Raw genomic sequence first — 12,328 nt, forward strand, 5'->3', positions numbered from 1 at the left:
CCAAAATCACAGGGGGAAAATAAAGTGTCGGGTTTACTTACTGTTAACTGCAACCCATTCATTCAGGTCTTCACCCTCAGGTAGCATGACAGCCATCCGCAGGTTACCACTCCCAAGTGTGGCCTCTGCATGCTTCAGCAGCTCATATTGGTGGGACCCTTCAGGAATATTCTTTTTTGGTTTAAAGGTTTTAGAAGAGCGGCTACCGCTGCAGAGGGAGAAAAAAAACACATTGGTTTCAGAAAAGTTAGTGAGCTGGAAGGAGGGGAGAGGCTATTTTGTAGTTCTCCTTTCCAACTGACATTGTTTGAAGTCCACAGGGTTAAAAACAACCACACCATCTCCTGTAAGCCTTAGTAATATGATTATATCGGGGAGGGGAGAGAACAGAAGTGCTGTGTGACTAATCTGCTGCATACCTTGAGGCAAAGTGTACAGCCTTATTATATACAACACTCAACAGATGGGCTGGTGTGTGGGAGAGAAACTGCTTAGGGAATATTTACCAAAGAAATACATTAGGAGTCTTCACTGGAAAGTTTAGAAATAAAGATGGCACAGTATGCGTTGCCACCATACTTGAAAAATTTTGCATCCTTTTTCGCTGCTGGGGGAGCACTTACAAAGTGAAGATGAGAAATGATATGATAACCATCTTCAAGTACTTGAAGGGCTGTTATACAGAGGACTGCGCCGAGTTGTTTTCTGTTGCCCCAGAAGGTCAGACCAGAACCAACCAGTTGAAATTAAATCAAAAGAGTTTCCATCTAGACATTAGCAAGAACTTTCCGACAGTCAGAGTGGTTCCTCAGTGGAACAGGCTTCCTTGGGAGGTGGTGAGCTCTCCTTCCCTGGAGGTTTTTAAGAAGAGGTTAGATGGCCATCTGTCAGCAATGCTGACTCTGTGAACTTCAGCAGATGATGAAAGGGAGAACAGGAAGGGTTGTGTCAATGTTTGGTTCAAGACAGTGGGGTAAAAACACGGTTTCAGGTTTAATCTCACTAGATGATCCTGTGAGATTTTGAAAGAGGAGGGGAAAGACTGGAGGTGCTTCTGGTGACTAAACAGTTTGTGACATTAATTTCATGACCAACCACTTGCTTCAGATATCAGATAAGGCAGGCTATGTAATTTCTACACAGTTCTTCCTCTGGGTACGACAAAGAGACGTACATGTTGTTCCCATGCAATTTCCCAATCGGGCACTAAGGAGGAGTTTCTCTCTTTAATGAAGAAGAAGAGTTGGTTTTTATTTGCCAACTTTCTCTACCACTTAAGGGAGCCTCAAACCGGCTTACAATCACCTTCCCTTCCCCTCACCACAACAGATATCCTGTGAGGTAGGTGAGGCTGCGAGAGCTCTTAAGAGAACTGTGACTAGCCCAAGGTCACCCAGCTGGCTTCGTGTGTAGGAGTGGGGAAACCAACCCAGTTCACCAGATTAGCCTCCGCCGCTCATGTGGAAGAGTGGGGAATCAAACTCAGTTCTCCAGATCAGAGTCCACCGCTCCAAACCACCGCTCTTAACCACTACACCACGCTGGCTGATGTAACAAATGTCATGTGCCTTCAGACCAAAACATCACATGCCTTGACTGCAAAATGCTTATATCAGTGTTTCCTCTAACTTGTGGAATTTGGTTCCCCCTTCTAAACTTATTCTGTCTTCAGGGGTGGGGAATGGGAAATCATCGGTTCCATAATTATGCAGTGACCACTGCATGCAGTTGTGAGCAATCGGTCAGTTGTTGCAAAAAAAAGGATCTGTATTAAGAAGGGCATGTACAAGAAATGGAAAAAAGGAGAAATCAACAAAGAGGAATTCAAACAAGTAGCCAGCACATGTAGGGAGAAAGTCAGGAAGGCTAAAGGGCAGAATGAGCTCCGGCTAGCCAGGGAAGTTAAAAACAACAAAAAAGGGTTTTTTGGTTATGTCCATAACAAAAGGAAGATCAAGGTAACAATCAGGTCATTGCGTGGAGAGGACAGTGAGTTATTAACAGGGGAGGAAGAAAAGGCAGAATTACTTAACTCCTTTTTTGTATCAGTCTTCTGCCAAAAGGGGAATAGCGCTCAACCTGGGAATAATGGAGCAGAGGATGCAATAGGGGAATTACAGCATAGTATAGACACTGAGATAGTACAGGAATACCTGGCTACTCTTAATGAATTCAAGTCTCCAGGGCCGGACGAACTGCATCCAAGGGTGTTAAAAGAACTGGCTGAAGTGATTTCAGAACCACTGGCAATAATCTTTGAGAATTCATGGAGAACAGAAGTTCCAGCAGACTGGAGGAGGGCAAATGTGGTCCCCATCTTTAAAAGGGGGGGGGGAGAAATCCCAAACAATTATCGCCCAGTCAGCCTGACATCAATACCAAGTAAAATACTAGAGCAGATAATTAAACAGACGGTCTGTAAGCACTTAGAAAGAAATGCCGTGCTCACTGACAGTCAACATGGGTTTCTCAAAAACAGGTCATGCCAAACTAATCTCATATCTTTTTTATGAGTGACAAGTATGGTAGATGAAGGGAATGCTGTACATGCAGTGTACCTTGATTTCAGTAAAGCCTTTGATAAAGTCCCCCATGATCTTCTTGAAACAAAGCTAGTAAAATGTGGGCTGGACACTGCTATTGTTAGGTGGATTGGTAATTTGTTGACCAACCGAACCCAAAGGGTGCTCATTAATGGCACAAGTTCATCCTGGAGAGGAGTGACCAGTGGGGTACCACAGGGGTCTGTCCTGGGACCGGTACTATTTAATATTTTTATAAATGACTTGGATGATGGAATAGAGAGCATGCTAATCAAATTTGCAGATGACACCAAGTTAGGAGGGGTAGTTAATACCCTGGAAGATAGGGTCAGAGTTCAGAATGACCTCGATAGACTGGAGAGCTGGGCCATAAGCAATAAAATGGATTTCAATAGGGAGAAGTGTAAAGTACTTCACCCAGCCAGAAACAGCATAAGGCACAGGTACAGGATGGGAGATAGTTGGCTTGACAACAGTACATGTGAAAGAGATCTGGGAGTCTTAGTGGACCACAAACTGAACATGAGTCAACAGTGTGATATGGCAGCTAAGAAGGCCAATGCAATTCTGGGCTGCATCAATTGGAGTATTGTGTCTAGATCAAGGGAAGTAATACTACCACTGTATTCAGCATTGGTCAGACCTCACTAGGAATACTGTGTCCAGTTTTGGACTCCACAATTTAAGAAGGATGTTGACAAGTTGGAGCGTGTCCAGAGGAGGGCGACCAGAATGGAATCCATGCCCTATGAGGAGAGACTTAGGGAGTTGGGTTTGTTTAGTTTGGAGAAGAGAAGGTTGAGGGGAGACATGATAGCCATGTTTAAATATTTGAAGGGATGTCATGTTGATGAGGGAAATAGCTTGTTCTCTGTTGCTCCACAGACTAGGACACGGAGTAATGGATTTAAACTAATAGAAAAGCGATTCCACCTAAACATTAGGAAGAACATTCTGACGGTGAGGGCTGTTCAACGGTGGAATGTGCTGCCTCGGAGGGTGGTGGAGTCCCCGTCTTTGGAGGTCTTTAAGTAGAGGCTAGATAGCCATCTGTCTGGTGTGCTTTGAATGTGGGATCCTGCATGGGGGGGTTGGGGTCACTGGGGATGTTGGGGGAGGTAGTTGTTAATTTCCGGCATTGTGCAGGGGGTTGGACTAGATGATCCTGGTGGTACCTTCCAACTCTATGATTCTAACCCCACCCTGGCATTAGAGGAAAAACAGAACAGGGTCTCTCTGGCTCCCTCCCCAAAATTTTTTAAAGGGAATGCTGAGCAGCAACAGTTATTTCTGAACTTACTTCTCCTCAAATCCCACAGGAACGGTGGGGCAGTAAGAATACACGTTCAGCCCCCACAACCCCAGTGTAGACTTGTGAAGATCTATGGCCAGAGAGTATGCTACCCACCCAAATGGAGGAGAAAGAGTGGACAGAGAGAAACTTTTTTCTCCCTCTCCCAAAATAATAGAATTCAGAGGCATTTATGGGCAGTAAATTCAAGTGAGACAAAATGAAATACTTCTTTACTCATGATGGGTAGCCGTGTCAGTCTGTCCCTAGCAATAGAAAAGAGCAAGAGTCCAGTAGCACCTTAAAGACTAACAAAATTGTGAAATTTTTGAAAACACCCAGTGGAAAAACTACTCAATATATATTTTTTATTCCTAGAGTGAGTGAGATGTACTAAGAGAGCACATGGAACAGCAGACAAGTTCTCTCTTGCGTTAATTCTGGGTGTATATGCAATTTTAGAAAACCAAGGCATTTATTATTGAAATTTTCATAAACATGCCAATTAATGCAGTAGGTTTATTCAATTTTACGGTCCTTAGACCAAACATAAAATGTTTGCAGGTTCATTGCCTTAATGCAGTTCTAAATTATGCATTTTATGCTATCAAAGCAGCAAAACAGGTTTAGATTCAATAGAAAAGTATACATTAGACATATTTAGGTTTTCCCCAAAACAAAACAAAGAAGTTTTCCTTAGCATGAAACTTTCCAGAATTTTTTTTACTTTATATGGAAATTGCAGTTGCCCTAGTGAGTGGGATTTGGGCATGAGTGGAAGCAGCCAGCAAGCACGTTCATAACATAGCTTGATGAGGGGGTGTAACCCTGCATGCCAGATGCTTAAGGAGAAATGTGCAGGCCTAGAGTTTTAATGCCTCCAGCAGACAAATGGATGAGGGTCTTTAAACAAAAATACAAAACACGTTTTAGCTACACATGTATTTTTGACCAGTTCCATAATCTCTCTCATCTACTAGCCAGAGGGGACATTTGCTGAACAATCTACTATCAATCTTTATTAAACAACTGACCAGTCCAATGCCTCTCGTTTTAAGGCATAAACACAGATATAACCAGAAGCTGTGAACTGTCATATTTGCATGTTAATTATGTGCTAGTAGTAGTAGAAGAAGAAGAATTGGTTCTTGTATATCAATTTTATCTACTTTTTAAGGAGAATCAAACTGGCTTACAATTTCCTTCCCTTCCTCTCCCCACAACAGACACCTTATGAAGTAGGTGGAGTTGAGAGAGTTCAAAGAGAACTGTGACTAGCCCAAGGTCACCCAGCTGGCTTCATGTGTAGGAGTGGGGAAACAAACCCAGTTCACCAGATTAGAGTCTGCCGCTCATGTGGAGGAGTGGGGAATCAAACCCAGTTCTCCACATTAGAGTCCACCACTCTTAACCACTACACCATGCTGGCTCTCAACTACAGCCATCCTAGAAAAGAGCAAGAGTCCAGTAGCACCTTAAAGACTAACAAAATTTCTGGCAGGGTATGAGCTTTCGTGAGTCCCAGCTCACTTCTTCTGAAGAAGTGAGTATCTGAAGAAGAAGTGAGGAAGTGAGTATCTGAAGAAGTACATCTGAACAAAATGTCCACAGTGGACTCCCACTCAAATTATGTATTCATATATGCACAGTGTTAGCGTCAGAGTCCATTCACACATACATACAAGTGTGGCTTAACTATAGTAGGAGTGAATAATGAACAAGAAGCTCATCTAACTCCAGGCACTGCTGTCTGCTCTGTATTAAACACAGTGTAAAATAGTATCCTATGAATATTTATAATGCAATTAAAAGCTTGCCAGTAAAGTATACTCGATCTGTAACTCTAAGCCCACAAGAAGATATTGTCTCCCTTCTCACCCTTAAACATTATTAATTTTTAAGTATATTACAGGGCACCATGCTTATGCCCCGTATACGATTATCACAGCTACTCCTAACAGATAAGAATTGGCAATTATCACAGTTAGGCGAGACTAAAGCTAATAGCTAAGCTGCAATCATGATTGCCACAGGTACCCAGATTAATATCAGTTGCTGTAAATATGCAAAGTATGACAGGGCAACCAAAGTCTTAAAAAATAGGGACACAGTGGACTCCCACATGTAGGAGTGGGGAATCAAACCCAGTTCTCCAGATCAGAGTCCACCACTCTTAACCACCACACCACGTTGGCTCTTATCATACCAGATATCATGCCATTAGCAAGGTAGGTTATTGATGTGTTGGTATCGTTTTAGAGACACCAGAAAATGCTCATATCAAGTCAGATTACTAGTCCATCTAGCCTATGTAGTCTACCTAGCAGCAGCTTTCCAGGGCTCAAGCAAAGGACTTCTCTAACACACTGAGCTCATTTAACTGAATGTGGTAGAGAATGAACATTACAGATGTAAAACTGCCCTGAAGATCCTGTTTAGGATAGAACCGTGACGCATTATAAATGGATGTATCCCACTACTGAGTTACAGTCCCTGCTGAGAATGAATGACGAAAACACATATTTAGTTTTCCAAGCAAAACAAAGAAGCGAAATCTAAAAGAAAACTAATTTCTCAAGTTCACAGGCCTCTATTTAGCCATCAGATGACATTTGCCTCTGGAAGACACAGGCTGACATTTTCTTACAGGCATACTTCCTTGTAGTCTTCAATTAAGCAAGCCTAGTAATTTGGCCGAGGCTAAACTAATTTCTCCTGTAAACCAAAGACTCAACAGAAATGCAAAAAAAGCAACATGGGAACAACTACCTTATTTGCTATTCTTGCTTTGAACGCAATGAAGCAAGACAGTTGTTTTAGGCTCCCTTTCGTCTTAACAGCCCTTCAGTTTCAATTCCTTCTGGTTTACACCAAATAGCGCCTTTAAACGTAGTATGCTGAACAAAGGCTTGACCACAGGTACACAAAACGCCTGAAGACAGCTGGATTCTGAGCCGGTGTCTCTGTGCACCTTATGATAACATCTAAAGCTTAACTCGCTGTGAATCTCAAGACTTGCACCACCGCTTGAGCCTGGCTGCAGACATTTAAAACTGCTGCTAAATTATAAACCACAAAACGCTTACACAGCAATCAGCTATTGCCTGCCAAGACAGGTCTTTCTACAAGCTTTTTTTGTCCTAACTCACTGGTGTTGTAAACACACACAGTTGGTTTAAGATCTGTCAATTTCTACACCCCTACCCCCAAACTCCACTAGTAGACATTCTGTTCTTAAGTCAACTGCATCTATTGGTCTTTTAAAAAACTGTATGTTAAGTACATGGAAAATACTCAGAAAGGCACGTATAATTATGCAGCGCAACATCCACCCCAACTTAAGATAATAAAACCTGCTGAAGAGCATACCTGCTTGTTACACAGTCCTTGTGTGCCACAAAGAATGGACTATAGCAACCAGGGAAAAGGTAAACCAGGGCACAGACATGCATCAAATAACACTGGGTCTATTTGGCTCTTTCTGGTTTTTTAATTTTTTAATTTTTGTTTTAATAAAAAAGATACATAAAATAACAAGGACAGAAAATATAAATAACACATAAAAATTGATCTGACATGCTTAAAGGCAAGATATCTAAAAACCACCACCTATACGGTCACTGACAGACCCAAGTTACAGCATTAAAATGTTTCATTTCAGGACAGACAGTATATTAAATATATAAACCATTGTATTTCTACTGTCATTTCTGTATTTGACTCTTTCCATCCCATTATACCGTTAATTTCTAGGTAGTTACAGCCAAAGTACAATAATACAAATGTTTTGTTAGTTTATATCTATTGTATGATCCTGAACTGTCTCTTAATTGTGCTATCTGGACATTATACAAAATAAATAATCTTAATCTAAAATTTTATCTCAAAAAACATATTTCTCTCAGGTCCCACCCTCCCCCTTAAACCAAATTTTGAGAGGAATAAGTATAATAAGGTTTCCTTTTTTCTTGAAACTCTTTATTTGATTTGGCTCTTTCTGTTGAAAGTTAATAGGATCTCCTCTCTCTCTCAGAAGTCATAAAAGGGGAGAGTTGACATGGAATAGGAGGGCGCTATACACTGTAACCCCTGTAGCCTTCCAATCAAGCCACATGATTTGAAGGGCACAGATATTATCCAGCAATCTTTTCCTGCAATCCAAAGACATTGCATTCACCCTTGACCTGATTTATAATCAGCAAGAATAAAAAGTGTCTTCGCATATTTTCAGAACTGGAGGAGGTACTCCTGATTACAGGAATCTGTAGTAAATTCAAATGATGTGAACATGTCCTTGAAAGCCTAACAGCATGCACTGGCAAAAGAGTTGTCCCAGTTCAGTATTATGTATTCACTGCTTCCAACATGCATGGTTCATGGCCACAGACAACTTGGATACTACTTCTCTATCCAAAGAACAAAATAATCCTCCTTAAAGGTTCAGAATTCTGAGATTGGGTTTCAAAGGTGTTCCAGTCACAGGTCACATGACAACAACACCCAATCCAATCATTTTGCTTCTACACCTGCCAGTTTCAAGACAGACTATACCCTCCCTCAAGACAGCATTAACTATTCCCCTGAACCAGGGGATAATCTCTTTCGGCTAGATGTAAAAAACCAAGGATGGGCAAGGGTTGAGCATCAATGTGGGAGGGCATGCCACTCCAAGAATCCAACCCATCTCCACAACTGAAACTCACCCAAGCAACCATGACTAGAATGCTTGCCTCTAAGTTCTGGTGTGTATTTACCTGCAATATGCCTAGCAAACGAGACACAGGCAACCTCTAGCGATCTGCTCCATACCACAAATACAGTGATTGGTTGCACAATGGAGGCGCAACCAATCTACACAGAGAGCCAGCGTGGCGTAGTGGTTAAGAGTGGTGGTTTGGAGAGGTGGAGTCTGATCTGGAGAACCGGGATGGGTGACCTTGGGCTAGTCACATTCTCACCTACCTCACAGGATGTCTGTTGCGGGGAGGGGAAGGTGAATGTAAGCCAGTTTGATTCTCCCTTAAGTGGCAGAGAAAGTCAGCATATAAAAAGTAACTCTTCTTCTCCTTCTCCTCTCAGAGGCATGGTTCATCTAGACCACTGGTTCCCAACCAGGAGTCCACGGACCCCAGGGGTCCGCAAGAACTAAATTAAGGTCCGCGAAACAAAGTTATAAACCCATAATAAATTAATATTTTCAATTAAAAGTTCTCTATTATAAAAATATATTCAAATATTATTCTAAGTTTAATGTTTAACTAACAGTTATGATTAAAGTTTATTTTCAAATTCTCGGAATTTTAATTTTGAACCTTGGGGTCTCTGCACCGAACAAAAAAGTCCTAGTGGTCCCTACTCAAAAAAAGGTTGGGAACCACTGATCTAGACTGCACAACGTATCAGTGTCTGTGCCAGTCACATAATGTCAGTAGCTACTGGTTGGACTGACAGGAATCATGCCTTTCCTTCTTTTAGAACACATTCTGCTGTAAGACTGGTTGTAGGTGAAAATAAGATTTAAAAAAAAACTTAGGAATGCTTTTTATCTAATCATGCATTTTATGCTAAGCTCATTTCATCTCCTAACAGTACAGCCAACTGAAGTAGTGTTCAGCCCCTTTCAGGATGAGTGTTCCTACCACTTTAGCCTGTTCTACTAACCCATTGTTGCTAATAGCAACACCAATCGTGGTTCTAGATGTTTTTATTTACGAATGCATTACTTACACCACACAATACAACCAGCTACCACACCACAAGGGGTTAACTTTAAAACTGATTTGTCAGCACATATAATTATCTGAGTAGTATTTCTAGTTGCCACCTACTGTGGATTTGTTTGCCTTAATGTAATAACTAGATTTCTGATCTTAGTTTTAAAGGATGGCTGCCAACTTGGAAGGCTTCAAGAGGGGAGTAGACATATTCATGGAGGAAAGGGCTACTTATGGCTACTAGTAAAAATGGATACTAGTCATGATGCATACCTATTCTGTCCAGGATCTGAGGAGCAGGCCTATTATATTATACATATTATATGCCTATTATATTAGGTGCTGTGGAACACAGGCAGGACCATGCTGCTATAGTTGTCTTGTTTGTGGGCTTCCTAGAGACACCTGTTTGGCCACTGCGTGAACAGACTGGTGGACTTGATGGGCCTTGGTCTGATCCAGCATGGCTTTTCTTATGTTCTTAACTGAGACATGTTTTAAGCACTTAACAGAAGTCAGCCTTCAAAACTTAAAAGGAAATTGCCAATTTGGTGGCAGTCACTGTTGAAATGTTGCTATACCAAATGCAGCTTTGGATTGCTTCCTGTGGGTGCGGCTTGGTCCTTTCTCCACATCAACGTCAGCAGGAAATGTGTCTTCCTCCCTACACATTCTCCCTGCCAGAAGCATGCTTTCAGAGCCATGCTTCCTTTTTTGGCAGACTGCCCAAAACGAAGGGCTCAGCCTAGTCAGAAACTTGTGGGTATATTTAGCAATCGCTGCATTCCAGTTTCAACCTATTCAGCTCTCAGATCTAAAACAAGGCTCAAGACAACTCTGTGAAATTAGTTCAGGCAGCAATTATGAAAATGCTATAAAATCTGTGGTTCCACACGTTAGTTTAAAAAGCATCAGTTCCACTTCCTTATCAGTTTTCTTTGCTGAGGAACCAGACCTGTTTTGTTAACTATAGGTGAAGCGCTTCTAGAAATGTAAATACTGGGAAAGTTACTTTAATGTAGTGTTTTATTGAATACCTCTTAGACAGCTGGCCCATAATGCATAGGGATGCCTTAAAAGGTACTTTTTAATCAGTATTTACACCCATGCTTTCAACTCATGTTTAAAAACAACCCAGAAGGAATCATAAGGCAAGAAACATTTTAAGGCTCTCTCATGGTTTAGAATTGTTTAAAGTCTCTGATAGGTTGCAGCACAGCCGTTAACAAGAAACAACAAGAAAGCAGAAGTCAAAACGCTCAACATAATGTTTTTTTTTTATGTGACAGCATATCTCCGTGTTGGCGAACCTATGGCACGCGTGCCATAAGCGGCACGCCGAGCCCTCTCTGTGGGCACGCATGGAGCCGTCGCGTCTGCCCCCTCCTCCGCCCCTCCTCGCAGCCTCGACACAAGTTTCCGCCGCGCCGCAGCCAACTTTGTCAAGGGGCGGTGGCGGCCGGCAGGCGTAGCGGTGCGGCTGGCCGGGTAGCTGCTGGCCCGGGCCAGCCGTGACGGCAGCTTCCTGGTGCGCAAGAACGTGGCCGGCGCCTTCGCCCTCTGCCTGCTGTGAGTGGCCCTGGCCCTTGGAGGCCGAGGGAAGAGGGCTTTCTCTCCCCCCCGGTAGGCTGCGCTGTGATCGGCGGCAGCGAGTTGGGAATCACTCCCCCCCTTTCCCTCCCCTCGGAGCCCCCCTGAGTCGGGAGCTGCTACCAGTCCCGCTCCGCACGGCGCGCCGCAAAGGGGAGAGCAGCGGCGGCGGCAGCCGGCTTCTCCCCCAGGCCATACCGTATGCAGGAGGGCGACGGCAGAGCTCCTGAGCTGATTTCCACCTCCTCGTCCCGCCCGGGGTTTGCATTTTGCTGCAGGCGGTGGAGGGGAGCCAGGGAGCCGGACCGGAGGAACGGAGTGGGAAAGCCCCCCCCCAACCCACTTTTGCAAACTTGCCGCCCTTTGCACCCGCACAGCTTTTGCTGCCAGTGTGGGAAGCGCGCGAGCATGCCCCCCCTTACCCGGGGCGCGATGCAAAGGCGCGATGCAAAGTTTCTCTGCAACACGGGAGGCTTTTTTGTGTGTGTTTGTGTCTTTGCATCGTTGGGGGGCAAGTTGCAAAAGTTCACCTTGCGGGTTTTCATGCAAGCCTGCGGACAACTCGACCTTTCCTCGGGTGTGTGTGTGTGTGTGTCTCTCCCCCCCCCCCCCCAATACACCCCGTTGCTGGGGCAAGCTGGCCCCTCGCACATTTTCCCCATCCAGATTCTCAAAACTCTGCATGGGGGGTAATTGGCCATTTGTGAATGGGAGGTTTTGCCTTGGATTTGCCATCCAGATTCTGAAAACTCTGCATGGGGGGTAATTGGCCATTTGTGAATGGGAGGTTTGCCTTGGATTTGCCACTCAGATGCACATTTCCCCCATCCAGATTCTCAAAACTCTGCATGGGGGTGGGGGTTTTATTGGCCATTTGTGAATGGGAGATTTTGCCTTGGATTTGCCACTCAGATGCACATTTTCCCCATCCAGATTCTCAAAACTCTGCATGGGGGGTTATTGGCTATTTATTAATGGGAGGTTTTGCCTTGGATTTGCCACTCAGAATTCCTTAAAAGTGTGGAATTCTCTGCCAAATAATTTTAAGTCAATGAAAGCACTTGGGATTGCTTTCCTCACTTTGTTTGGATCATCTTATGCTTGTGAGCAGCTGTTTTCAGCTTTGAATTATATCAAATCTGACACCTAACAGATGACCTGAGTGCTGCATGTGTTGCTCTCAAATTTAC

At 43.5% G+C, this 12,328-nt stretch overlaps 1 protein-coding gene across 1 annotated transcript in view; it reads right to left on the minus strand.

Moving 5' to 3' along the window:
• MOB1B (MOB kinase activator 1B) overlaps positions 1 to 12,328 on the minus strand; it is a 48,953-nt gene that overhangs the window by 16,023 nt on the left and 20,602 nt on the right. Inside the window, exon 2 of the mRNA XM_056855453.1 lies at positions 42 to 208. Coding sequence (XP_056711431.1) covers positions 42 to 208 — 167 coding nt within the window. The remainder of the gene's footprint in view (positions 1 to 41; positions 209 to 12,328) is intronic.

This window comes from Euleptes europaea, chromosome 9 (genome assembly GCF_029931775.1).
Source record: "Euleptes europaea isolate rEulEur1 chromosome 9, rEulEur1.hap1, whole genome shotgun sequence".
NCBI classification, from domain to species: Eukaryota; Metazoa; Chordata; class Lepidosauria; order Squamata; family Sphaerodactylidae; genus Euleptes; species Euleptes europaea.